The following is a 25,614-nucleotide window of genomic DNA, read 5'->3' on the forward strand; positions in this document are numbered from 1 at the left end:
ACTGCAGCCGGCTCTTCCCTGTGTCTCATTTGCCATCGTACATGGTCTTTGCGAATTGTATCATATTGTACATGACTTCAGGTTTCCAGAGTTGTAGTATTCTGACTACAGTATTTCCATGTGTGTACATAAACCTGAATAAGCACAACTGAAATCCTGAATGAAGTGTATACGTTTCATATACTGATTGTCATACGAATGAATTTTATAATTATTCCAATTTTGTTGTAGATTTCCAGTCTTTCCTATTTATTTTGTACCAGATTTATTTGTATATTTTGTGATTTTGTTTAAAAGCATTTTGTTTATTTCTATTCTTTTTAGATAAATGATGATTTTTTTTTTCTGTTGAACATTCAGTTTATGCATTTTTCCCTCCTCCATGCTCCCCCCTCATTTCCAAGGGACGGATTTTGGCATGCGGGTGGTGGGGCTGATGTCGGTGATCCTGGACCCAGATCTCTGCTATTGGCACATCAGCGGTCTTTAACCTCCACGTCAGCTGTCAAGAACCACGGAGAGGCCGGATCCTGTTCCCCTTAGAGCCAGGTCTTGGTCTTCGCTTTGGTGGGTCTGGGCCCGTAAGTCCTTGAGGCGGGGAGGGCTGTGCCGGTGGTTTTGCTGACCAGGAGCTGGGAAGCTGGTGCCAACGGCAAGCAGCTGACATTCTCTTTCTGAAGCTCCCTCAAGGGTGAGGGCATTTTTCTTCCACTAATAAAACCCCCTTATTTACAACCTGCTCTCCACAGATCATGTTTGTTTGTCCGGGAGTGTAGATGCCGTCCGTCTGTCCATAGCTCATGTTCCTGCCAGGCGGTGCGTGACTGGGGTTGCCAGCGAGGGCCGTGGCTGGTGGTGACGGCGGCTCCGTTGGACAGGAGTCGCTGGTGGAGCGAGTCCGTCCGTCCCCCCGCCTTAGGTGCCCCTGCCTGCTCCCCTGGCGTTGGCACTTCGGCAGCAGAGTTGTGCGGAGCCTGCAGGGACTAAGCTGTGCTTAGTCCCCTGCCCAGCATCACTTCCAGCTCCACGTCGGCGGAGTAACAGATGACCTTTTTCCTGCGTGCCAGATACAGCCCTGCCGTGCGCCCATTTTGTGCTTCTGCCATCCCTTCACCCCTGTCCTCCTCGCAGCTGTTTCACCCAGCTGCTCTCCCTGCACTGGGCTTTCTTCCTTGCTCAGCTCTTGAGCTGCTAAACCCTGGGTTAGCGAGTTGGGCAGTGTCTGCTCAAGACTTGTGGGGGGTTTTGCTGCACCTGGTGCAGCCTGTCCCTGTTCCTGCGCTGCAGGGTGGCCCCATGCCCCTGGACCTCGCTCCCCAACGTCGTATCAGCAGGACGGGGAGAGTGGCAGGTCCTGTGAGGACTTCTGCTCCCCTGCGTGTGCCTGTTCCTGGCAGCGGGTGGAGGATGGTGGGATGCTGCAAGCAGGATGTAAGTAAAATTAGTGCTAAGGCAAACTTCGGGGCTGGCTCTGACAGTGAAGAGCAGCGGGAAGGAGGAGCAGGGCAGGAGAGCCCGGGACTCCTGGAAGGGAGGGTGTGAGAAGCCAGGTCCCCGCAGGGAGGCGGGATGGGTGTTGGCTGCCCAGGTCCAGGCTGCGCTGTGGCAGCGGGGTGGGAGCAGCGCCCAAAGCGAAGGCAGCTGCACCTGGGGCTCTGCGTCCTCGAGGCTCTAGCAGCACCCGGGCTGCCTCCGCCCTCCCTGCGTGGCTGGGCCCCGCGCCGCTGCAGCAGCAGGATGGGACCCCCAGCGCTAATGGCCAGTTCTCACATACCGTGTGAGTCATGCTCAAGGTCACCTTTTGTACCTACAGGTTGTTAAGGCCTGGTAGACCATTCGCCACCCACGCTGCCACTGCATCGCTCTGAGTGCCTGGCCAGCCCTGCGCTCCTGCTGCACGCTCTGCAGCCCAGCGGGCCCCAGGGCCGTTCTGCTGGAGGTGAGCACCCTCGTGCAGGGCTAGGGTGGGCTGGTGGCTCTGCACCTACAAACTTGCCTTGTCAATGCACGCCACAGGTGGCTGGGGCTTCAGGTGCCAAGCTTGCAATAGCTGCTGCTCAGGGACTGGCAGCAGGGCTTTGCACCTCCATCATGGTTAGGCATACCCTGATACTGGATTTGTGCTTCAGCGGCAGTGGGCCCTCTCTCTGCTGAGAGAGGAGATGGTGTAGAGGAAGAGGAGCTGGGAGCATCTCTGGTTACTTTGACCTATTCAGAAGTACTTGCTGGCAGCGCCCAACACAGAAGGTCTGCAGGGCTGTGGCTAAGGGCAGTGAGCCTTGGGCTCCTGTCCCTGGTAGAGTTTGCTTGATGCAGCCACTGTGAGCCCCTCCGTCTCTGCGGAGCAGTGAGGGTGGGCGTGTGGTGTTGGAGAACGTGGGAGAAATGAGGTCAATGAGAGCTCAGGGTGGGGGGGTGAGGCCTGTCCCCGGTGCTCGCCTTGCTCCCACCGGGCTTTTGCTGCAGATCCTGCTGCCGGTGGGCCACAGTGTGCCCGTGCCTTGGGGCGGGGGAATGGCTGCGGGCAGAGCGGCGGGAGCCTCGCAGCAAAAATGGGGGGGGGGAGGGGCGGCGGGCAGAGCGGGGGGAGCCTCGCAGCAGCTGCGGCTCACGCTGGCTGTTCCTGGGGGCTCCACAGAGCCAGTTGGAGACACCGGTACTGCCGGGCCACTGGCTTCCTGGGAGCAGCAGCTGGTGCAGGCCAGAGGTGCCGGCAGCTGCCTGCCAGAGGTGTGGGCAAGAAAACTGGGCTGTGGCCATGTCACCTGTGCCAGCCGGGGCACAAGGTTTCACCCTGGCCCTTGCTCGGTGGTTTCTTACTGCAACACCATCGCGGAGCCAGCAGAGGATGGGCAGAGTGTCACAAGGCCGGGCAGCGAGCAGTGCCTGTGTGTCCATCAGGCTCTGCCTGCTGCTTTCCCACCATCAAGTGAGGGTCAAATACTTTCCATTGCTCCAGTGTTGAAGAGTCTTCTCCCCATCGCAGTCAGAAATAGCCCTGGGCTGGGAGTGAGCTATTTGTGGCGACCGGTTAGGAAGGAGGAATGCACGGAGCTCCCCAGACCTCCCTTCCCGCAGCCGCATGCCCTCCCCAGCTGCTGAGCTAAAGCCTAAAAAATTCAAGTGGCTATACTTGGAGAAATGATGTTTAAACATAGCAAAGCCCAGCATGGCCTTTAGTGAAAGGGCTCGGGAACAGCTCCCTCAAACCCTTCCTGCAGCCAGCCTTGCTGTGAGTACGCATTAGCTGCTCTCCAGACCCCAAAATCAAGGGGTCAGGGACCCAGTGCTGGGTTTGAGGCTTTTAGGAAGTCCTGCAGTGTCGGCTGTTGATTCTTGGCCACCATCTGCAGCCATTTAGTGTTGCTTTTCTGTTTGGCACTTTGGGCCCTGGGTGTTGAATATCCTCCCAGCTCTGATGGTGGGGCTTCATCTGGTCTGGTTTGGTGAGGGGTTTGTTTACAGGCGAGGGCTGAGCACAGCAGTGTGCTGTCCCCAGGGCTGCCCCTGGCTTGGCCGGCCTCTGGCTGGGCCCGCCAGTGCTGTCGCTGTGGCAGCACTGGCCTTCCCCAGGTATTTTTCTGTTTAACCAGGTTTGCAGCTCCTGGTGAGCGTGGGCCATGCTGTGCCACCAGTGCCACCCTGGGCACGGGTCATGCGTGGTGGGGAGTGGCCCTTGGTAATGCCTGTAAGCCCTGGTAAGGTGCAATGTTGGAGGTAGTGGCAGGGTAGGGGTGTTGCCCTTCCCGCCATGGAAAAGCCCCTCCTTGCTCTCTCAGTTCAGGCCAAAAAGTTTCTCTGTCTCCCTGTGCCTCCCAGCTGAAGCCGATGGGGATAACAAAAGCCTCATGCCCCTGTTGCTTCCTGCCCACCTGCTCCCTGGGGACCAGACAAGCCCTTAAAGCCAGATGCACAGCCACTGCTCGGCAATGCTTCACACAACCAATTCCCGGAGATGCTTTCCCTCTTCCTCAGTCACCCATCCTGCTGGGATGCCCACAGACCAGTCCCGGCTCTTCCTGCCACCTCCAGCACAGCCCTCAGCATCTCAGCGACGCGCCACAAACTGCCAGGCATTTCTTAGAAACATCATCATTTATTGACTTGAACAACTGCCACTACAGCAGCAGTGTTTCCTGCTCAGATGTTGGTGGTGTGGTTTTTCTTCTTTTATTTTCTCCTAAGATACTTTAAAATGAAAAAAAAAAAAGATTAAATGAGTTTATGGGACTGAAACAACAGTCGAATTCGTTACAAGAGGGCCCTCGTTGTAATCCCTTCACAGCGAACGGCACAGGCTGGAGTAAGGGAGGCTGCACCCATGACACGGAGGAAAACCGCAGGGCACTGCTGCCCAGCTGCGTGCCGGCCCCGTGCCTTCCCCAGGCTGGCTTTCAGGCACAAGGACCGCTTGTCCATCCCTGTGGGGCAGCCCTGGTCCCCGCACAGCAGCCTGCAGCAGTCACCCTCCTTGGCCGGGGACGCAGCCTTGCCCACCGCAACCTGTGAGGAGGCTCCGCTTGCTCCGTGCCAGGCCAAAGACAAGGGCAGCTGCCAGACAGACTGGAGTTTCCCAGCTCCCACCGCGGGGCTGGCCCTGGGGTATGTGCTGTTTCCTAGTTTAGGGCAGACACGCGTGGCCCGCAGCACCCTGGAGTAACAGGCCCTTTCATTCCCGATGGTAGCTGGGTTTGTCTTTGGGATGCTTCACTTTCTTAAAGCTGAGAGGACAGGAAGGTCAGTAATAGGCAGTGGGAAAACAAACGGACTAACATAATGCTAAAGCAGTAGCTTCAAGCTCCTGGGTTAATATTTACTGCTGAAACGACAGGAGTTGAGAACACAGTGTGCGGCTCAGCTGTTTGAGAAATGCGTTGGAAATCATGCATCACATGCCGATGATGAAAGAGAGCTTTGAAACACTGGGGGAGTTTCAAACAACAAGCGTCTACAAGCTGAAATGTGTACAGCTGCAGATATGCAAGAGCTGGAATCCCACTGCCAGCCGTGACGGCCAGAGGAACTGAACCACTTACACAGAGAAACTCACGCCAAGCAAAGAGTAAATTGAGTGCTGGAAGCCACAGCAACACCCTGGCTAACACGGGGAGGGGGGTTTTTGTAACCCAGAAGCAGAGGGTTAAGGGCAGCAACCCAACGGGCACGAGGATTTGGATCATTTTGTGTCCTGCAGGGCCCAGCACATCCCTTCCTTCTCCACAGAAAATGTAACAAATGGCAAAAACCGTTCACAGGACACCATTCAAATGAAAATCAAATGAAACACATCATGGGAAAGGGAGAAACATGCAGCATCCCTAAATGTAATGGGAGCAGCATGACAACGCAGGCGGGCAGTCCAATCTGAATGCACCACCCAGGCAGAATCCATCAGCTTTGTGAACCGTCTGCAAAACTGAAAACAAGGGTCTCCTCCTAATTAGTGTTAATTTGTTAAAAGTTTCCGGACACTTTCAAAATGTGCCTTTGCAAGAATCACACCCCCCCAACCCATCACCCCAAGGGCCCCAACAAAGGAATCCTCTCCTGATCACTGCTAGAGTCATGGTTTGTCTTCAGAGATGCTTTGCTTTTTCCTTCTTATTCCTCTTCCTCTTCCTCCTCTTCTTCCTCCTCTTCCTCTTCCTCATCGTCATCTTCATCATGGCAATGTGTGATTTCCTGAGGTGCCTGGGGGAAGAGGTTGGGCGGTTTGATCTCACTGATGGAGCGGGTCAGTTGATGCCGCTTGTAGTCAGAATCTTTAAAATCCACTGAGGTGCGATTACGCGTGGCCATCGGCGACTCCTTCTCATTGATGTCGACGTGCGTGTGCTCTACCGTGGACTCGTGTGGCATCTACACATGTAAGAGAGAGAGGAGATGGCAAAGGGTGTCCCAGTCCCAGGGTATCTCCCTGAGACAGATACAGAGCAAACCCCAGAACGTGACCCTCTTTGGCCCATGGTGCATCAAATGCCACCCAACCCTCCAAGGTGCCATTCCTGGTGCTTGCGGCTTGTGGAAGTGTTAAGAAGCGCAGACACCTTTGGGACCCACCTCCCCGGAGTCTGCAACTCACCAGGACGTGGGCGGCTCTGAAGAGGTAGCTGAAGGGGTAGTAGAGGAGGTTGATGAAGGAGGCTGCATAGAGATCAGCGTAGCGCATCACCTGGCTGGCAAACAGGGTCTGCCGAGAGCCGCTGCGGAAGAGGCTCCCCATCATCCCGTAGCACATGTCCATGTCGTGGGTCACTTTCTACAAGCAAAGGGCAGGTCAGATCCTGGGCCGGGCAGGCAGCAGCGCGGAGCCACGACAACACTGAATTGGAGCGCACTGAGGGCTGGGGGCTACGTGAGATCTGCAAGGATCTCCAGCAAGGCTTTCGGTGCTCATATCCCGCGGCATCAGAGCACAGCCGAGTCCCAGCTAACAGAGGGGAAGGCAGCAGCGAGCTCAGGGCCAGCACCTGCCCCAGGCTGGCACCCCAGGGCTGGCTGAACCAGAGGCTACGGCCCCTCCAAGCTTGTGTGTGCCAGCACCCCATTCTGCAGCAGTGAGCACTGTCAGTCAGTGCTGCTGCGTGCATGAGGAAGGAGACCCTATTCCAGACCAGGCTGCCTTTCAGGAGTGCCGGTGACACCAGTGAGCTTAGAAGCTCCTCCGTTTGCATCCACAAAGACACAACGGCTTTGCCAAGCCTGCCGAGCCCACCCAAAGGCAGAGCAAAGCATTTCAGGGCTGAGCAGTGGGGTTGGGTTGTCAAGCCTTTTGGGATCCAAAAGGATGAAAAGGGATTTTTATGATTGGTACCTTAATGCGTCTCTGGATGGAGCTGATGTCAGGGCGTTCATTGCTGCTACTGTCCAGATGCCTAGTTACAGGCGAGAAGGTAAATACATGGTGTGAAAAGCCTTTCAGAACCAGATGCTGTGGGATGGGGGCTCGGGGGCGGGAGGCTGGTCTGGAGGGGAAGGGTGGTCTCGTGGGCAGAGCCCAGGCCTGAGTCAAAGCTCCGGCAGCAGTGCCGCTAACCCAACCCCAAGGTTTCGTCAGAGCCGCTCGTTAGCTGTCGCTAGGCTGGGAGAGGCAGCAGGAAAGTTGTCACTGTTTGAACACTCACTTGTATAGCTCGGCCAAGAAAATGTCCAGGCTCTGCAGCTCTTCAAAAAGGGCTGGAAAATCCAGAAAAGAAAGGGGAAAAAGGTAAGTTTAAACTGTTGAAATGAAGAGGGCTGAAAGCAAACCCACCATCCTGCCTGTTCCCCTTGCATGGCGGTGGAGGGGCACTGCATCAAGGAGCATGGCATCTCACGGCCACTGTGCAGACAGGGTTCAATTGCGCTCTGTGCCACTGGCAGAGCTTTGGGCTTGGTTTCTGGTTGCCCCTTTCGTTTTTGAGGCTGAACCTTCACAGCCCTCACCAAAACCTTCCAACCAGCCATGGGGTAATTTGCATAACCCCCAGACCTATTTACACACCAAAGGGCAAACCTGGGAGAAAAGCAGTAGCGCTGGAGGATGGGAAACACACAGCACTTTGGCAGCAGAGCAGCAGAGGGAGCGGGAGGAAGGAGGAGGAAGCAGCTGGTGAGCAGGGACTCCCTGCGGATGGGAGAGCAGTCATGGCTCAGGCATTACAGGGAGAATAAACCAGGTGTCTTGTCAGATACTTTTTACCAGAGAAGCCTCAGCTCCGTACGGGCAGAGGGAGAGGAGTTTTTGGGGCAGGATTATGGATGAGGAACAACTCAACCCCACCCAGCTGCAGCTTCTCTCCCGGTGAAGTCAGCGCTGGGCTGATCACGCGCAAGCGGCCTGGGAAAGAGCGCACGAAAGGCCTGGGATCCCAAGGCCAGCCCACGGAGAGCTGCCCCAGCTCCTGCCACCAACACCCAGACCGAGGGAAAAAGGGCCAAAAGGAGAAGTGACAAGCCAAGGTGATCTCTCCCCTGCACCCCTATGCCCTGGCGATCTCAGGGCTGCAGCACCAGGCAAGCAGGAGCAAAGCCTGGCCTGGGGTTTGCCCAGCTGCTGACCGCTTTTGTCTGTCCAGACATGCAGCTCCTGTGCCAGCTCGGGGATCACCAGGAAGGTCCTCCAGCCCTGGCGCTTCTTGGATTTGAGGATGTCTCCAAAGATATGGTCTCCGATGTACAAGATATCCTTCCCTTTGGCCCCCAGAAGGTCACAAACTGTGTCCGAAGAGCCTGAGAGAAGAATAGCATGGCTCAGAATGGGGAGCCAAAAGGAAACGTGGCTCATTTCAAAGGGCCAGGGTTAGGGACAGAGTAGGTGGCATTTTCCTCCCAGAAACCTCCACTGCTAAACGTAGCACCCCTGCTTGGCCATGGCAGCACAGGGCACAGCGCACACACCTGGGAGTTCACCCAGGGCCAGCTTTGCCCACACACCCCCCCACAAAAATGGCAGCAGCAGAGGGGCCATGCTGTCTCTCACCCCATGTGAGAGTAATGGTGCCCTGGGTATCACAGACAGCCCTGTATATCCACCTGCTGCCGTTCCCTGGCTCAGGGGACCCTCCAAGCGTGGTCACACTGGTGGCAGTACTGGTGGGAACATTGCATTGGGCCAGCTGCAGCTCTCCCTCCACCACAAGCCCTGCAGTGGCATTTCCCAGACCCTCCTGGCAAGGAAGAAAAGGGCATTTGAGGCGGAACGAGTCCATTTCTTCCCTACATTGGGCAGCAATGATGATGGAGAGCTTCTGGTGCAGTGTGCAGAGGGCACAGTACAATGTGCTTTGGGAAACACAACCTTGCCTAGAGCCTGACACAAGTCCTCTCACAGCTGGAGTGGCTGAAGGCCACGGGGGCACATCAGAGCCACTCCACAGGACAAGAAGGGTTCTTGCCTCACCTCCTGAGTACACGATGCCATGCTGCAACGGGCCAGTGTAGGTACCAATCTTCAGCTTCCCAGTCACCTGAGGATAGAGACATTGCGGTAGTACAGAACAGCTGATGGATGGTCTGGATCTTTTCTGTCCTATTGATACTTTACTCTTTGTCTCTCTCGCACTCCCGGGCAGCCTAGAGGTGGCTTTCCACATTCTTTTCCTATTGGCACCTGCAGTACGTTAGGGAAGCCAGCAAAGCCTCAAGCTCTGCTGTGCCCCAGGTGATGGGGTTGCTCAGGAATCTCTAAGAGGAGGAGCCAGCCCACCGTCTCTAGGGCAGGTCCTGTCTAAACACTATGTTGCTTGTTGCCACTAAGAGACGCCACACAGGAGGTGCATGAGCCCTTCCAGCCGTAGAGGTACTCTCCATATGCCACTCACCGTGTCCACCTGCCGCAACACGGTGCCTTCCCCAAAGAAGAGGGGTTTTCGTGCATCCACCAGGATCAGGTCAAAGTAGGACTGCCATGGCCGATGGGCACTCCCAGGCTGCAAAGGCAAAAACAAACCCCAGAATTAGGCACAACACAATCAACCACAGGGAGTTTAATCGGAGTGTCATTGTCCATAGCCATAACCTTGTGACATTGCCGGTCCATCAAAATCCCCTAGCTCATGCCTCTTGTGGTATAATGCTGGGTTGTCAGCACCATGTCCTGAAGCACTCCCCTTTTGCAGCAAGCCCATCCCAACCCAGCCTAGCAGTGAGGACTGAGGATGTGGTGTGAGACAGGAGAACTGCACTGAACATCCATGTCACAGCACAGCTGTCGTGTAAAGAGATGTTGTAAATGACACTGCTGCCGCTGTTTCTGAAGGTGACATCCTGCGCAGATCCAGACACATGCGACTTCACGCCTTCAGCCTTACAAAGCCATGCTGGTACATTTGCCAAGAGTAGGAAAATGCCTGGACTCTATTCCACAGAGCACGGCTTTGAATCACAGCCCTGCCCGAAGGACACTGGGCATTCATGAGCCCTTTCTGCTCCACTCTTTCGCTCCTTCTGAGGTCAAGACCACAGCAAGGAGTTTTTTGAGCTATCAGTTCTGGTGATTTTCTATGTTCTGAAAACTTCTCCCTTAGCTGCCTTCTACCTTTAGAGCACAGTGTGAAAACACATCTTTGGAGCGTGAGATAGCCTCCCACTGGGAGATTGAGAAAGCAGTATAAATTCAGCTCATAAGCCTCTCTCCAAAAGTGGCAGGGCTGAGTTTTGACCTCAGAAAACCAGAAAAAGCTTGACTAAAACTTTTGGAGTTACCACAGTCAAGGCACAATCAGCCATAAACGTTTCTGCTGTTTTATAAAATTCTTTCCTTTCCATCAAGGTTTTTTTTTAACAACATCTAAAACATTGTGCAAGATTTATAAGAAACCTGGCTGCAAAATGCCACAGTTAAAATGTGTTATCACTAAAATAATGTTATCATTAACACAGATTATTGTTTGAGACCAGATGATGCCTCTTTTCTCTTTGTTATATTGTATTTACTTTGATCCCATTCAAATAGGACACAAAACAGCAAGTGTATTTTAACCAGATTAAAGCAACTAATCCCATGCAGCCGATGAAGCAGGATTAAAATGCTTTCCAGCTACACAGATAATTAGGCACATCAGTTTCTATTGGAACTGCAGTCTAGAAATCACATACCTTTGGTCCATGTGGAAAGTCAAACAAGTAAGTCATAATTTTCTGAAAGACAGAAAGTATTCAAAGATGCATTTTTAAACATACATTTGTGTAGTTCATAAAAGCATACTTTTCTGCTTTTATCTTTTCAGGTTACAGAACTTTATTTTCAGGATTTACACAAAAGTCAGCATAAGATTTGGAGACAAAATGAATGGATGGAATTTAAAGTGACAGGAATTAAATCAGTAATTTTTATAATCAAAGAACACATTTGCCTCAGAAATCTGCACACTGCTTCAGGTATATCTTGCAATGCTTTAAAATGGCATATAAATCTTTGCATTAGCAGTGTTGCAACATCCTGAGTTCAACAACCTGGAGTTGAAGTTACCGCATTTATTTCTACAGCACAGCAGACAGCCCATTTACCTGGAGTTGAAGTTACTGCATTTATTTCTACAGCACAGCAGACAGCCCTTTCTGGCTATTAGACCTCTCCAGGACGATGGCTTTGGTGACCTGTCTGTACTCAGACTATCTCACTTGAAAGGGAAGTTCTGCATTTTAAAGGATACTGAAATCTAAAATGAGTATTACCTTCTCTTTCAGCCTTTTAATTGCTGAGGAACTGAGTGAGGCACAGAGGGACAAAAGCCAGGCCCATACTAGGTCAGTAGCAGAACCAGGACTACAAAAGATGACTCAAGACCTAATCTGCATTCACCACTAAACCATCCTACACCCAGCTTAGAAAACACCCAATCCTCCACCAGAAGATGTCCTACGAAAACCCATACAAATGAATGGGTGGCTCTCGCTTATTCCATCATATACCAACACAACAATTCAAGCAGCACTTACATCTGTGTATTTATAGTCACTGTTTGTGACGAGAAACACCTTCCCAACTTCATTCATGCGGCTGAGCAGCAGTGGCAGCTTCCCCTGAAAGCCAAGGGACATACAAGTCACACACAAAAGTTACAGAGATTCATCATGGGCAAAACACTCTCACCTTTGATCCCACCGGACAAAACAAAGCAAATCAAACCATCAAGCAAGCAAACTCACGTGTTTTGCACTGGCCAGAGCCAGGAAAGCTGCTGGTCCGTCCAACTAACACCCCTCCAGAGCACAGCCCAGGGGAGGAAGGCAAGAGGGAAAGGCTCAGCAGGGCTGCGCTGCCTTTGCCAACCACAGTGCCAGGCACCCTGTGCTGCTCCCACCGATCTGCTCCATGCCAGGCATGCTGGAGCAGCTCCTCCAGCTCCAAGTCCATTCCCGAAATGGGCCCAGAGGCAGGTGAAATCTGAGCTCACACGAGCCACAAGTTGGAGCGCATTACAATTCCAACCTCAAATTAGGGAGAATTTATTCCTGGGGCTATTTTTATTGAATCATAAATCTCAGTCGATTGCCAGAGTAGCTGATTACCTCACAGAATGGTTTCCTAAGAATTTTGCAGGCATGTAACTAGAAACAAGGTTAACTGCTTTAAAGTGATACTCTACCACAGAGCTCATCTAAACTAAAGAGTAATTATACTGTAGGTGGTCCAGAGGGGCCTTGCACACTGCAGAGAGGGCAAAAGTAAGGGAACCACTGAAGCTTGCTCAATTAGATGTGCTGAACACACATTTTGGGGCTATCAAGAGACTGGACATTGGTCAATCTTTCAGGACTTTTCCCTCAGTCCCTCATGGTTAAATGCATCTAACATGTTTGTTGAATGGCTAAGGAATACTGTCTAAAAAGATGCTCATCTGTTGCTTTTTAAAAAGAGGTCTGCTTGGGCAGAGAAAATGTGGGCAGGGAACACAGTTGCTTTCACCACCAAAAGAAACAACACGGGCCCTGCCAGCGTATTCACCTGTGTCCCATGATAACATTTCCTCTGGCTTTTATATTTTACGTAAAAAATGTGCACGTGAATACAAAATCATGTGGATCACTGGCTCAGAATAAAGGCTGCATCCGAACTTTCCACTTTGTCTTTGGTTATTACAATAGAAATCACTGCGTTATCTGTTTTGTGATTTAGTAAAGCAAATCAGCATGTTTATTTCTTGCCTGCTTACTCAGTACAGAATGTCACGTAGCCCAAGTAAAGTAACTTCACACTTACATCTTTCACCACATACTTTTCCAGATTCTCAAGGGTCTTTTCCTTGAGCGATCCCTGAAATAGAAACAACAGAACCCAGTGAGGTAATGGAAACTTATGATATAAGAGACATCAAAGTAATGCCAACTTTCACACTTTAAAATGCTGTGAAAGTACAAACCAGGGCGAATCTGAACCAGTGACTCTAGAGATGAGAGGCTTTGAGTAGCAGGGACCATCACAAACTCTGTGATCCATCGATTCCCTCACCATGGTAAATAATCCACTTCAACAGCATTTTAACCCTTTCAGAAGGGAATACAATAGAAACAAACAAAAAATAGATTTGCCATACCAAACAAGACAGTCAATGACCTGTCTCCAACACTGACCATAATGCTTTACTCAAAGGCCAACTCCAACATGTATCACACAACACTGCATAAGGAAAGAAAAATAGATTCCTGACTTCTGCATGGCTAAAAGGACCACCACAAGTACAACTGTGAGCAGAGTTCTCCTGTGATGGTTCTCCATCCCACCCCAACAGACCTCTTGAATGAGGAGGAACAAGAAAATCAGGTCTTTAACCAGATGTTAATGCTCACAAAATTACATTTGAAATTTGTGCACAAGTGTGCGAAAAAGATGAACTGCCTTTCCTCTCTAAATAGAAAAGAGTTGTTGTATTGCTCTGTTTAATGCAGGTACTTTTCAGACAACTTAAGATAGTACCACTGCAAACCATTTACAGTAAAATGCTGTTTTAATAATTAGGACAATGTACAAGTTGTGGACTTTAAGTGCAAATACCCTCATGGCATCACATTCTAAAACCCGTGAATTACAGTCCAGAAATGGAATCTGGGCACAATAAAAAGGAATAGGAAGCCAATACAGATACGTTCCAGTACTAGGAGGGCAGTCTATACCTTGACTTAGATACAATTGCAATTTATTATTTGCTCACTAGGCGGCAAAGCAGGGCTCTTGCCCAAAAGTGGAATAACACATCCTAACTCATGAGTTGCAAACCAGTCCCTCTAACTCAGTTGGAGTGGGACTCCTGGAGTTCTTGCAATCACCTTGTAATGAACCCAGTCAACAGCATCTCTGACATCCTGGAACATACTCCTGAAGGACATGAAGAGGTCTCCATCTTTAAACCCCGTTTCACAGCTGTGAGGAGAAAGAAGAGAGATTGTAGCCGCCAATCGCAGCAGGTAAGAAACATCAAGGAGAGAGACAGTTCAAAATGTTGTTTGGAGCTTGTGTTTTCATCTTACCATAATGGTTTCTTATTTACTATTTTACCGTGGCTCAGTCTTGAAAGAAGGCTACAACCAGAGTTTAATAGGATCTGCATGTTACCCAAGAACATTTGTTTAAAATTTTAGGATGTGAGTTCCTAACTACGGGCCTGTGCCTCCATAGCAGTACTACAGCTCTCTGTGACTGCAACTCTCATTCCTCCCCCACAGTATTACAAGAAGGAAAAAAGACTGGGACGGTACAGTTTGCAGCATTTTACAAAAGATGAATGGTAATGAGAACGTAAGCAGAGTGCTGCTCTTTCTCCCTCTTTCCAACGTTAAAGAAGGGGGTGCCATGGAAATCAACTAAATGTAATACTTGCTGCTGAGAGGAAGAACTACTTCTGTATTGAACAGTTAGAGTTAACATGAGAAATTTCCTCTACAAGATACTGTGGAGGTATCTTTGAGACAGCCATGAGAGTATGCATCAGAAGAAATCAAGGAGGATTAAACAGAGCTGTATTTATTATGACAGCAATCATCACACCTGTCCTGAGAAAGGATACTTCACCTGATGGATTGTCAGCATAAACAGTTCCTCTGCTCCCAGGTAAAGTCCCATCAAACCTTTGCCTTCCACTCACATAATATGCAAAGATGACCCATCACATGAGTCAGCAGCACAGCAGCATTCACATTTGCCAGCTCAAACCGCAGCTTGTTTTTATGCTTATACCTATTTGAAAGCTAAGTAAATATTCATGCTACACAAACAGCCTTTTACACCACACTGTGCCCGAGCATTTCACCTTTAAGTGAACAAAGTCCTCAGTTATGACATGAGGGACTTGTAGTAACTGGCTGAGGAAATTTAGCCAGTTACCAGTTCAAACATGGCGCCAAAGGACACGGGTTCAAAATGAGCTGTCTGGTGCCTGTAATCACCCTGTAATAAATGTGTGGTCTTAGAAGCTGGCCCAAATACCAGTGTCAGTCAGTATGGTGACACTGATATACCCTGTGAAGGAAACCCTCATAACCAGTCTCTGCTGTACACACAGATCATCTCGTCACTACTAAATTCTCTTAACATCAAAAGAATGAAAGGTCTGAACTTTTCCCCACTGAAACCATCTTAACTGATGTTAAGAACAGCTCCATCTGTGCTGCATTGCTCTTTATAATAACAATCTTACTGTACCATCAGCACCTCGAACCGGAGGGAATACACTTACCTAGTGTACCGGTCACAGTTAGTAAAGAAATCCACTAGGCAAGCCAATAGGTAGGTCTCTGCAAAAAACAAAGCAAGATTTTAAAACAAGGATAACATCATATGGCCAGCTAACTTTAGGCCCTGTGCCCAAAAGAAGAAAGTTCATGTAAAAAAAAATAAGCAGATAAGTAGAGTACGACATTAGCAAAGGTTTACTGGCTTCAAAGGCACAGAAACAGGCCTGTGTTGGCTCACATTAGACTCACCTGGTAGATTGAATAATGTGTTCAGAATGTAAAACCTATCTGTGTCATCCCTCTGGATAAATTTGTTTGGATATTGATCCCGTGTTTCAGGCCTGAGAATAGATAAGGTGGAGAAGAATGAAACCACAAAAAATAATGAGGATAAAAATGTGCTGACCTGCAAAATATAGTTATAGTGGGGTCCATTAACTAGAATCTGTTGTGCCTTAATCAATACCCAGCTTTCCCACGTGCACTAGCAGCGCAAGAGCAAAACTGCATCCATCGGCGTTCCCTTCACCGTGCTGGCTCCGGCAGAGCTGGGCACAAAGCCCTCATCGCTGAGTCAGCGAACTGAGCAGAGCCCACACAGGGAAACAGAGCGGTCGAGAGTCCACAACTTGACCTTAAGCCCCGTGCTGCTGGCTATAAGGATGCCTTAAATCATCTGCACTTTCATTGTTTGCTTATCTTAAACTTTCCCCCACTTTCCATGTGTTGCTTTACACTCCCCCGAGCAGCTTGCAGCAGGGGAGTGCATGGCTGTGCTGCGGGAAGCTTGCCTGGGGCCCTCTGCAATTAATCAGCAGAGTGGTGATGACTGAAGTCATTTAATTATTCTGGTTTCCTTCGTTTCTGGAGCTTCTGAAGATCACCTCTGACTCAAAGAGGAACTTGAGTGCATATATAAGGGCTTTTTCTAAATTTTGGCTTCCTGATGCAACAACATAGAAGCCTGCAATGGCAAGGCTTGTCACCTTGGGGGCCCTGAGCTGGCCTGCGCTTGCCTTCCATCCATCCATGCTTGCAGCAGGGATAGGAGGGGATTTGCTGGGACACATCAGGCACATAGCACTGCTGTCCCCTCTGCTTCCTAAAGCACCTTCTCTGGGGCAAGAGAAACACAAGCAGACAGGGAAGGCTGCAGGAAATGGCACGCAATGCCTCACTTCTAACACCTTCAAAGGTCAGAAACACAAAGGGGTAGAGCAAGCTTGTTCCTTCCCCAAGCCGGCTCAGGCCCTTGAACCTTCTTAGCAATGGCTGTGGAGTTAAGTCTCACAGGGCACAGGTCCTCTCTGCTCCCTGCAGCCCTCACACAATGGCTTTGTCTTAGCTGACAAGCTGCTGATGTTAAACTGTGCCAGGACAGGTGAACAGCCCCTGGATTATCCCATCAACCCTTCCCACAGCACACTTTCTTCTACTCCCAGCACACTAGAGATATGCCTGTGCCAGCATGGATCTTTCCTCTATAAACACCCTGGGCTGTTGCTGTGTCTGGGACCCTCAATGCATCCCCAGTCAATCCTGGAGCTGCAGGAACACCAATATAGCACCTGCTGTTAGTGGAGTCCCCGCGACTCCTTATACAATGGGTGCCCTGAGGATCAGTGACACAAAAGAGCATATTACGTCAAAAAGAACAGCCAAGAGTCCGCACTCACCCTCTGAGGAAATTAAAGCCATGTGCACACACTAGGAGGTTCCCATAGGCATCAACTTTCAACAGGTTTCCATAGTGGGTATCAAACACCAGGCCTCTGTTAAGAAAGTGATTTAAGATATGAAGAAGCGAGCGTATTAAGCGGTGACCATTTTAATAGCAGTTCTTTCCAAATCAGCTCTCGGACAGCTTGCTCACTTGGTGTGGGGCATCAGAACAGAGTTGCTGTTATTATGCAGATGGGGTCCCTACCGTCCCTTTTACCTGGCTGCAGGTGAGCAACAAGAGCCCTGCATTGCCAGGTGAAAGGTACAGCTGATCTGCTCTCCATAGACTTGAAAACGGAATTGTTTAACCCGGCAGAGGCTTAGCTATGTACGTACCAGGCTTGTTGTTTACTGTCAGCTTAATTTTCAGGATGTCTTATGCACCAGGACACTATTAATTAAAATCATTAACGAAAAATGTTCTGAGACATTCTAGCAGCCTCATGGACAGTAACGGCTCCTTCACCCCTTGATTTTGATTTAACTCCCAATCCAATTGTGCCTCTGCTGTCTTTGCTTTGAAAGGTTATTTTTGGACCATGTTTTCAGCAGGCCTCTTTTCTTGCACACTCCCTCTTTGCTGGCATGGATTCATATGTGCAAAGGCCCTCCACATACTGGAGCAGTCTGCTCCCTTCCCCATGATCTGTGGTCAACCACAGGCTTCACAGGCACAACTCTGAAAACCTGGCCTCACGTGTTGCCTATGAACTTTACAGAACAAATATTCAAGGCCTCGAGCAGGCTGGGTCAGTATCTGTTAGTCATTTACCTGGTAGGGAATGCAGGATCATACACAAAATTGAGCAGCTCATGAGGGTATCCAATGGAAACTAATCTTTCTACGGTCAGGTCAAATCCAAGAGATTCGTATTCAGGGGATTTATACACTGTACCAAGATGAGATTTCAGTTAGAAAATTTGAAAACAGCTAGGGGGTTAAACAAGAAGGCAGTTAAAAGTAACGTACCCGTTCGCCCTCCTCCCTCCTCCACATCACACATTCCCTTCTTCGCTCCTGCCCTTCCCTGCCTCAGGTCCCCCAGCCCAGAGCCACGGTGCAATTAGCTCATGCTCCAGGACTACAGCAGAGCGGAGCCGCAGTTCAGGTTTCAGCAGCAGAGTGCACCAGATGAAATATCAATCAGTCTATCACAGCTCTCTGCATCAGGAAAGGTGTATTTCAAACCGCAGCTCCTCTCCCTGCAGTCCCGTTAGGCAGATGCATGAACGCTCCCTGTTCCACCTGCTCGGATCAGGTTTTGATTTGCTGTGTTTTCGCAAAGCTGATGAAGAAACCAATAAATTTTGGGAACACATGTATTCATGGTTAGAAAGCCTGAAATTCATCGCTGCTGTGCTACTGTTACTGCTCTGGATACAATCCCGAAGTTTAGTATTGTCTCCAGATTTCACCTCAGGGGAATTTATGTTTGCTGCAGACTAAGTTAGCTTGAAGGTAGAGCTGTCAAGTTAACATACGATTTGTTTGTTAATAATACCATATGGTACTGTAAAAATCTGTTAGTTATTACCCTTGTGCATCAAAATGTTACTCTTTTAAGCAAGCTTACTGTTCTCACATTTCAGAGGAGCTGCTCGTCTGTAACACACACCTTAGCTCAATGCAAAAGAAATGGACTTGTTCAACCAAATCATTCCTACCATCAGGCCTGTCTTCTTCCTGCAAGTGTCCAGTCCATGTACTGGAAATGTTACTGCTTAATCAGATCATTAAATTAACATTTAAAAGGAAATCACTGTGTTTCTATGACAGATGGAAATCACTGTGTTTCTGTGATGGTGTGTTTACGTTTGCTGCATGTCGCTGTCTTAAATTGGTCCTAAGATGTAACAAGGTCAAATACAACTCTTGACTGCAATGAGGGCTACCATGGGTTCAATGGGCCCAACTGTCTCAAACACTTGAGTATTTCAAATTCATCTGAGTAAAATACAAAAATGTGCAAGTTACACAGTAAGCTCGTTAGAAGACAGACTGCTTTTCCTGAGAGAGATCTAGCACATCTGTGGGCCTCACAATATATATTAATACACATTGTCTATACTGCCCAGGTAATCATCACCATATATGTATTGTGGAATACAGAAGCTCAATCTGAGATGAGAAAACAAATATATAACAACACTAGAAAAATACTACAAAGGCAAGGACTATAGAAGAAATAAGACTGTCAAAAGACTCAGATCATAGTAACCATGACAGAAGGCACCCGTATCTCTTAATAATCTAAAAAGCACCAGAATCCTAAGAGTTAATTCTGCCCATTAAACTAACACCATTAAAAATGTAATAAGCAAACCTGTAATGTTCTTAAACAGATAACTATAATCAATAAAACAGTTATAAAAATCTTCAAGCATTATTATACTGATGGCAAACATCAACAACATTCAATGCACGTAGTCTTTTCTGTCCTTTAGGAAAGGAAGGGTTGATTAAGCTATGGATAGGAATAAGCAATCAAAAACTACAGCTAATGAAGAAAGCAGTGACTGACAAGGCAATTCTGGGGAGTGAGCTAGAGTTGGAGGGAGCAAAAGGCAGTTAGGTGATGAACAACATTGTGAGAGTGACACCAGAGCATCATCTGGAAAAAGGAATTCCTCTGATGCAGGACAGTAAAGGCACTTCCCAGGGAAAATGGTAATAAATACACCTGCACATACTCTCAGAAGGTGAAGGTGCTGCAAAGCTCCCCGTTATGTAAAGCAGCCTCCAGTGCCCTGCTCTGTCCATGAAGCTGCTGCACTCCTCCTCATTAGCTTCCTGGGAATATGACCATGTTACCAACTTATCCATACAACATCACTCCCAAACAAAACATTTCTCCAAGAAACCCTTCTCTTTCAGAACTCACCAACCATGGTGATGCTGCCCAGACACAAAGAATCTCAAGGAGCACGTTGGCATCTCCTCTGGACAAGCAAAAGAGGTTCATAAACAGCTCCAGCAGAACCTTTCCAGGGAAGCTGTAGGGCTTTCTGTTAAACAACCTGTGCATCTTGTTAATACTCCAGCAGAGGATGGCTGTGGTGGGACATATGGCCAGCTGCTCACAAAATGCCCTCATTCAATTTCTTCCTTTCTGTATTTGTCTCTCTGTCTTAGATTTATCACTACAGATCTCCTTTTAACTCTCTGAGTCTAAGGAAACAAGCTGAAGCACCAGCAGAAAAAAGGCTGAAGAACAGGTATCAACCTCAGCCTTCATCATCCCAAGTCTCTGTTGAGGCAGTACTGCAACAGGATTAATCTGAATGTTTCTTTTGGGGCGGCAGTTATTCCCATTACCTATCAAGCTCTAGATTTTGCTTTCTTGACGTCTCTTTGAATAAAACTAAACTACTAGCTCATTCATGCCTCAGGTCCCTTCCCTATTTTCCTACCACTCCACAATATCTGGAAAATGAGAGCCTCCTCCTTGATACACAAACTAAAGAGAGACATGGGAAACTGGACTCCTGGAAATGGGAAAGGGACAATAAGCGTTCTCCAGTTACCATCATACTTACTGTTCAAGATAAACTTTCCTTTAATTAGACACACAGCTGGGAACAGACGGAGAGCTCACCAAGCCCACCCTGACAGCACCCTACACCACAGCACATGCTGCATCAATCGGTACGAGCCACAACCCACTGACATTTCTCGTAAGCTGTGCGAACGCCTGTTTCAGTAATATGAGCTTCCAGGCAAACAAACGATCCACCTCCTTCAGATCAAATATGAACAGGCTAACACTGCTGCAACTACGGCAGCACATTCAGGGAAGATGCCCCAGTTATATGCATTACTAGATGAAAAAATGTATTTCAATATTGTACTCAGGGCTGGTCACTCTCTCTCATATCTTTTTTACTTCAGGCATCCGTGGGGAAAAAGAGTAGAGAGGACAGATCAATATTTTTTTCTGCAGCTCCATGATGAAAAAATAGTTTTAAACTTTCCTGCAACATCCCCTTTCCTCAGACCTGGTTGCTGAGACCACAACTGTAGATAATTTGTGCGCCATGGTGATGCCATGAATTCAGCTATTTGCCATGCAATGTCTCCTGTACTCAGCTCTTTCACCCAGCTGAGAAGGGCCCCATCTTCAAGCATCCCCAACTCTATGACAGGTGAAGAGGCAGAGCCACGAACCCATTTTCAGAGCGTCCTTGCCCAACACACACAGGACGACAGTAAAACCAAAGCACATGCTACAACTTATTCTGATTTCTTTCTCTGTTTCTTACTACTTGATGGCCATGTCTCTGCCACCATACCAAGTCCCCAGCTCCTGAGGACCACGTTATTTTAATAGTCCGTGTTCCAACACAGGCAAATGCTTCAGCAGTGCAGGGCAATCGGCACCCAGCGCCAGTGGATTATGCAACCGGGGTGGAAAGAAAACAACCAAAGGTTTAAAAAAAACAGAAGCCAGTTGACAGCATTTCAGCCTCCCCTTAATACCATCACTTGACTTAACATTATACTATTGAAAGGTAAAAAGCAGTACTCCGGGAGTGAATGTTGCAAGCCTTCAGGTCTGTGATGAGTGCGGGCATCCCTTACACAGTACGTGCTAGGAGGAACGCCGATCTGGAACGAGCAGGGGTTGTGCAGTAAGGTATGCAATTCTCATGCATTTGTGTGGTTGTTTTTACCTTTGCTGCCAAGACACATACAGTAACAATTTTATAGCCTTCCTGAAAAGGAAAAAGAAAAAAAAAAAAAGAAAAAAAAAAAGAAAAAAAAAAAAGATCTCTACAGAGGCTCCAGCTTATGCAAAATGCTGCTGCCAGGATTTTAACTCACATGAGGCAGATGCAGATTCAGAGTGTCACTCCAGTCTTGACGGAGTTACACTGGGCTCCCCTGTTAAAGAAAAAAATCAGACTGATTTTAAAACTGCAACAGCTCTGTGCCATGTGGGACTGTATCTGCTGGAGCCCTGTCCTCTGGTAAGCTCAGAAGCCGGCCTGGCAGCTATTCCAAATACACTTACAACTGATTTATAGAGGAGGCACAGTTGGTAATCCTGCAATCTGCAGGCAAAATTCTGTCCTCATATCCACAAAGTAGTCTTAGATCATCAGTTCAGTGATAATTAGGAGGAAGAGGCTACAAGCACATTGCCCAAGTGACACAAACCCTTCGAGTTTCTCTCAGACATAGAGCAACCGGTTCAAGAAAGGGTCTTGTGCTCTTTTTGGGGCTTTGCCATTATTGTCCGTTCTTCAGTTGGTGACAGATTACTCCTTTCAAGGCGCTCACTTTCTTTCACACCACAAAAAGCCTGCACGTGTCAGCACAGGAGACTCGGGAGACTGAGTCAGTAGCTACTTCGGGAATCGAGAAGAGAATTTTGCCCTACATCTGAAGGCGCTCCCAGCAAGAGCCTCACACACGGGGTCAGTCTGACGTAGCACGTCTAAGTTCAATTGTATACTTTAACATGCTTACGCTTGGGCTTTTATGTGCAAAGCATTGCGGGATAAACCAGTACCAAACCTGCACATAGTGCTGCACCGAACTGCAGTGCACTGGTTTGCAAGCACACACAGTAAGAAGACCAGACCTATTCTGCAACTTACAGGTATGCACAGAGTAATCAGGAATGACTTTGAGATCCAACGTGCACTACATACAAAGCTGAATGAGTTGGAATGATATTGCAAAAAAGCACCCAGAAGTATGCAGACCTCCTGGAAGGGTTCTCTGAAAATAAGTGTTTAAATCCTGTTTTGTTTCAAAATGAATAGCTGGGGAAAGCTGTAGTGCATGTGATGGCTCTGTTTAAGCTGTGGGGAGGAGAAAGCCTTCCAAGGGCTGCCCATTTCTTTCCTTGCTTCTCCTCCACACACACAAAGATTTCAAATTCAGGCAGGGCAGCTTCTCACTGAAGGTGTAACATGGTTTCTTCCAGGGCTTGTCAACTCTTCTTACAAGCTAGTAATGGATCACAGGAGAGAAGCAGGAGCTAAAGTTACAATAGCCCCCCCTTTTTGTGCCGCTTCAGCCATGTCACTTTTGTGAGATGTATTTGCTGTCTCAAACTGCACACCTCCAAGCCAGTCCTGCCTAGCCATTTTATTTCCGACCACTACAGATTTGGTGCTGGTAAAAGCCCTGAATTGCAAACAGTGAGAACACGCTGATTTCCCACACCACTGAGGCAGCTTTGAGGAAGCAGCTCCTCATTGCCAGCACCCTGGTTTAGGAAGGGAAAGATGAGCTCAGGAGGTTGCTGCTGCAATAACAACAGAAGCCTGCAGAGTGAGCAGCTCCTCTGGGGAGAGAGGCAGGACGAGGACTACTAAATGGTGACCTGAAGTCTCATTCACCCCTGCCTTCGTTTCTTCCCCATCTGTCGCTCTCTTTTGCCAGTGTGTTCTCCTATGACATCCTAGCGTCTCCTGAAGGAGTTTCATCCCTTCCATCAGTCAACTCCTCGCCTGCCTTCCCTCCCAGCTGGAAGCCGAGAGCAGCCCAGGGAAAGGTGCTCGCAGTGCCCCCAGAAGCACCCCCGCATTGGCAGGGGACTTCATGGGAGCAGCTGCGTTCTGCAGCTGCTGCATCGCCCGCTCTGATCCTTTGGGCACATACTGGCTCAAGTCCTTCCCCACGCAGGTGCTGAGAGCACTGTCCGCGCTGTGGGCTTCCCCGTCCTTGGCCCTGGCCACTGAGAGTCTCTTGGGAATGGAAACACCTTAGTCCACCCACACTGTCTTGGATGGCAGATGAAACTAATTGGCTTTTGACTTTCAGGTGTTCAGATAAGATCAGTACTTCCCAAACTAGAGGTGATGACCTCCTCCAAACGATTGCAAAAAGCTTTAACAAACACTCAATCTTCAGAAATTTTACCCGCTATCTGGGTTCTCCAGAGGTCACACAAAGACAGATAAGCCAAAAGGTGGACAGATAATACAAGGGGTTTAGCCTTTTCTCTGAAGCACAGGAAATTCAGCCCAATTACTTTGTGTTAAGTCTTGAAGAAATGAAAGTAAAATAACTAGAAACAAGTTATTTCGGTTGTTGCTTATTCCCCAGTGAGTAGGGCATGCAAATCAGGCAGTTAGGGACATATATGGACAGGTGTGTAGCTAGTATCCAGATTTATATACATCTCAGGCACAACATGCATAATTAAGCTTGTGCAAATACATTTCTGAAATTACATAAACGTGACTTAAAGAGCAGGATCAAAGTGCTGCTCATTTTAAATGTTGATCCATATTCTGAATTGCACCACAAATAAATAATGCAAGTCTGTATTAGAAACACATTTATGTCAATGTTGTGCTGACGAAAAGTGCTTAGTTAAAGTCTTGAGGACCAAGATCGCCTTTTACAACGCCATCCCCTATTACAGTACAAGTATCTATGTATCCTGCCTCTACAATGTCTATCAAATGAGATCCCAGATTAGTGTCCCAAAATAGGATAGATCTATCCCCAGAGCTCTCCATTCTGTCAACATCTCCTCTGCACATAGCCCCAAAGCTGGGCATTTAGTGCCAGCTACCGCCAGGATGTCTGTGACAGCCACCCCTCCACGACCAACCAGACCGCTGACTATTTCATGCAAGCACCAAATGCTCATTCCCTGGCACTTCTGATTACCCGACCTGCAACTCCAGCTGAGAATCCAGAGGGAAACAGTGAGTGACCAGTCCTGGAGGTGTTTGGGACACTGGATTTAATTAGAAAATAAACCCCTCTGAAGCAACAATACCAATTAAACATACCAGTAAGTGTTGGGCAGGCATTTCACATACTGCCATAGTCTGAGGAAAGTTTGTCGCAGCTGTAGGGCCAGAGGTCTGAGGATCCCCAGAAGTAACCAGGTAGTGAAGAATGCCATTTGACCTCTATATACTGACCCTCCTTTCAGGGTATCTATTATTGTCATAACCTGTTACAAAGCAATGCCAGTTTTCATATATAATTAGAAAAGAAAAGGATTTATGCTCTAGAATACTAATGACTTCAGCTTCTGTGTTACGGGGTCTCTTTTAACCAGGGGAGGTGTTGTCAGGCACTGTCATTGAAACATAACAAATGGGAAATGGTAACATTTCAAGCTACACTGCTCTCTATGTTACAATAATTGATTACTAACACAGGAAGGAATCTGAAATGTCATGTTTAAGCTTCACACCTGGGTGTCAGCTTCCCTTCGGTTTTGACAACGGAGTCAGACTGCTCAGTTCTGATGGCAGCCCAGACTCACGCCTGGCTTGCACAGCCTGGCAGGGTGCTGCCATTTTGCACTGGAAACACAGCAGAGGATTTTCTTCTCCATGAGAACCGGAAACCCTGCAGAGCTACCGGTACTGTGGCAGCCTCCGAACAAACACGCTCAGCTGGCTTGGCAATGCCAGGAGCAGGGGTAAGCACAAACCTCCAGCTCCCCTTGCTTTGCATTTCTCTTTACAAAGACCCATCAAGTGTTACCTCAACTTCTGCCACAGTTGCTGCAGACGTTTCACTTCACAGCATCCTCGCGAGACACAAAGGGAAAAACGGACACCCCCGTTTAAAGTCCTGTTTAAAGTGTGTACAGCACTGGTTTCAGTTCACCTCTGCCCACATAAACACACGCCTGCTATGTGCCTCCCTGCGTGCAGGGCAATGGGGTCGTGCACGTTTGTGCTGTGCCGACCTGGGAGCTCAGTGCCTGTAAACAAACTGACGAAGTGGTAAACGTGCCTAATTGTAACTGCAGA

At 48.6% G+C, this 25,614-nt stretch overlaps 1 protein-coding gene across 1 annotated transcript in view; it reads right to left on the reverse strand.

Annotated features, from left to right (window-relative positions):
• Positions 1-5,234: 5,234 nt before the first annotated feature.
• NT5C2 (5'-nucleotidase, cytosolic II) overlaps positions 5,235-25,614 on the reverse strand; it is a 40,434-nt gene continuing 20,054 nt past the window's right edge. Inside the window, exons 3-17 of the mRNA XM_009578651.1 lie at positions 17,648-17,765; positions 16,830-16,925; positions 15,403-15,494; positions 15,156-15,213; positions 13,750-13,843; positions 12,686-12,739; positions 11,422-11,505; positions 10,579-10,620; positions 9,303-9,410; positions 8,882-8,948; positions 8,041-8,211; positions 7,125-7,176; positions 6,815-6,875; positions 6,083-6,259; positions 5,235-5,859 (exon numbers count right to left, since the gene is read on the reverse strand). Coding sequence (XP_009576946.1) covers positions 5,602-5,859; positions 6,083-6,259; positions 6,815-6,875; positions 7,125-7,176; positions 8,041-8,211; positions 8,882-8,948; positions 9,303-9,410; positions 10,579-10,620; positions 11,422-11,505; positions 12,686-12,739; positions 13,750-13,843; positions 15,156-15,213; positions 15,403-15,494; positions 16,830-16,925; positions 17,648-17,765 — 1,532 coding nt within the window. The 3' untranslated portion in view covers positions 5,235-5,601. The remainder of the gene's footprint in view (positions 5,860-6,082; positions 6,260-6,814; positions 6,876-7,124; positions 7,177-8,040; positions 8,212-8,881; positions 8,949-9,302; positions 9,411-10,578; positions 10,621-11,421; positions 11,506-12,685; positions 12,740-13,749; positions 13,844-15,155; positions 15,214-15,402; positions 15,495-16,829; positions 16,926-17,647; positions 17,766-25,614) is intronic.

This window comes from Fulmarus glacialis, unplaced genomic scaffold (genome assembly GCF_000690835.1).
Source record: "Fulmarus glacialis isolate BGI_N327 unplaced genomic scaffold, ASM69083v1 scaffold2295, whole genome shotgun sequence".
Taxonomy (NCBI): domain Eukaryota; kingdom Metazoa; phylum Chordata; class Aves; order Procellariiformes; family Procellariidae; genus Fulmarus; species Fulmarus glacialis.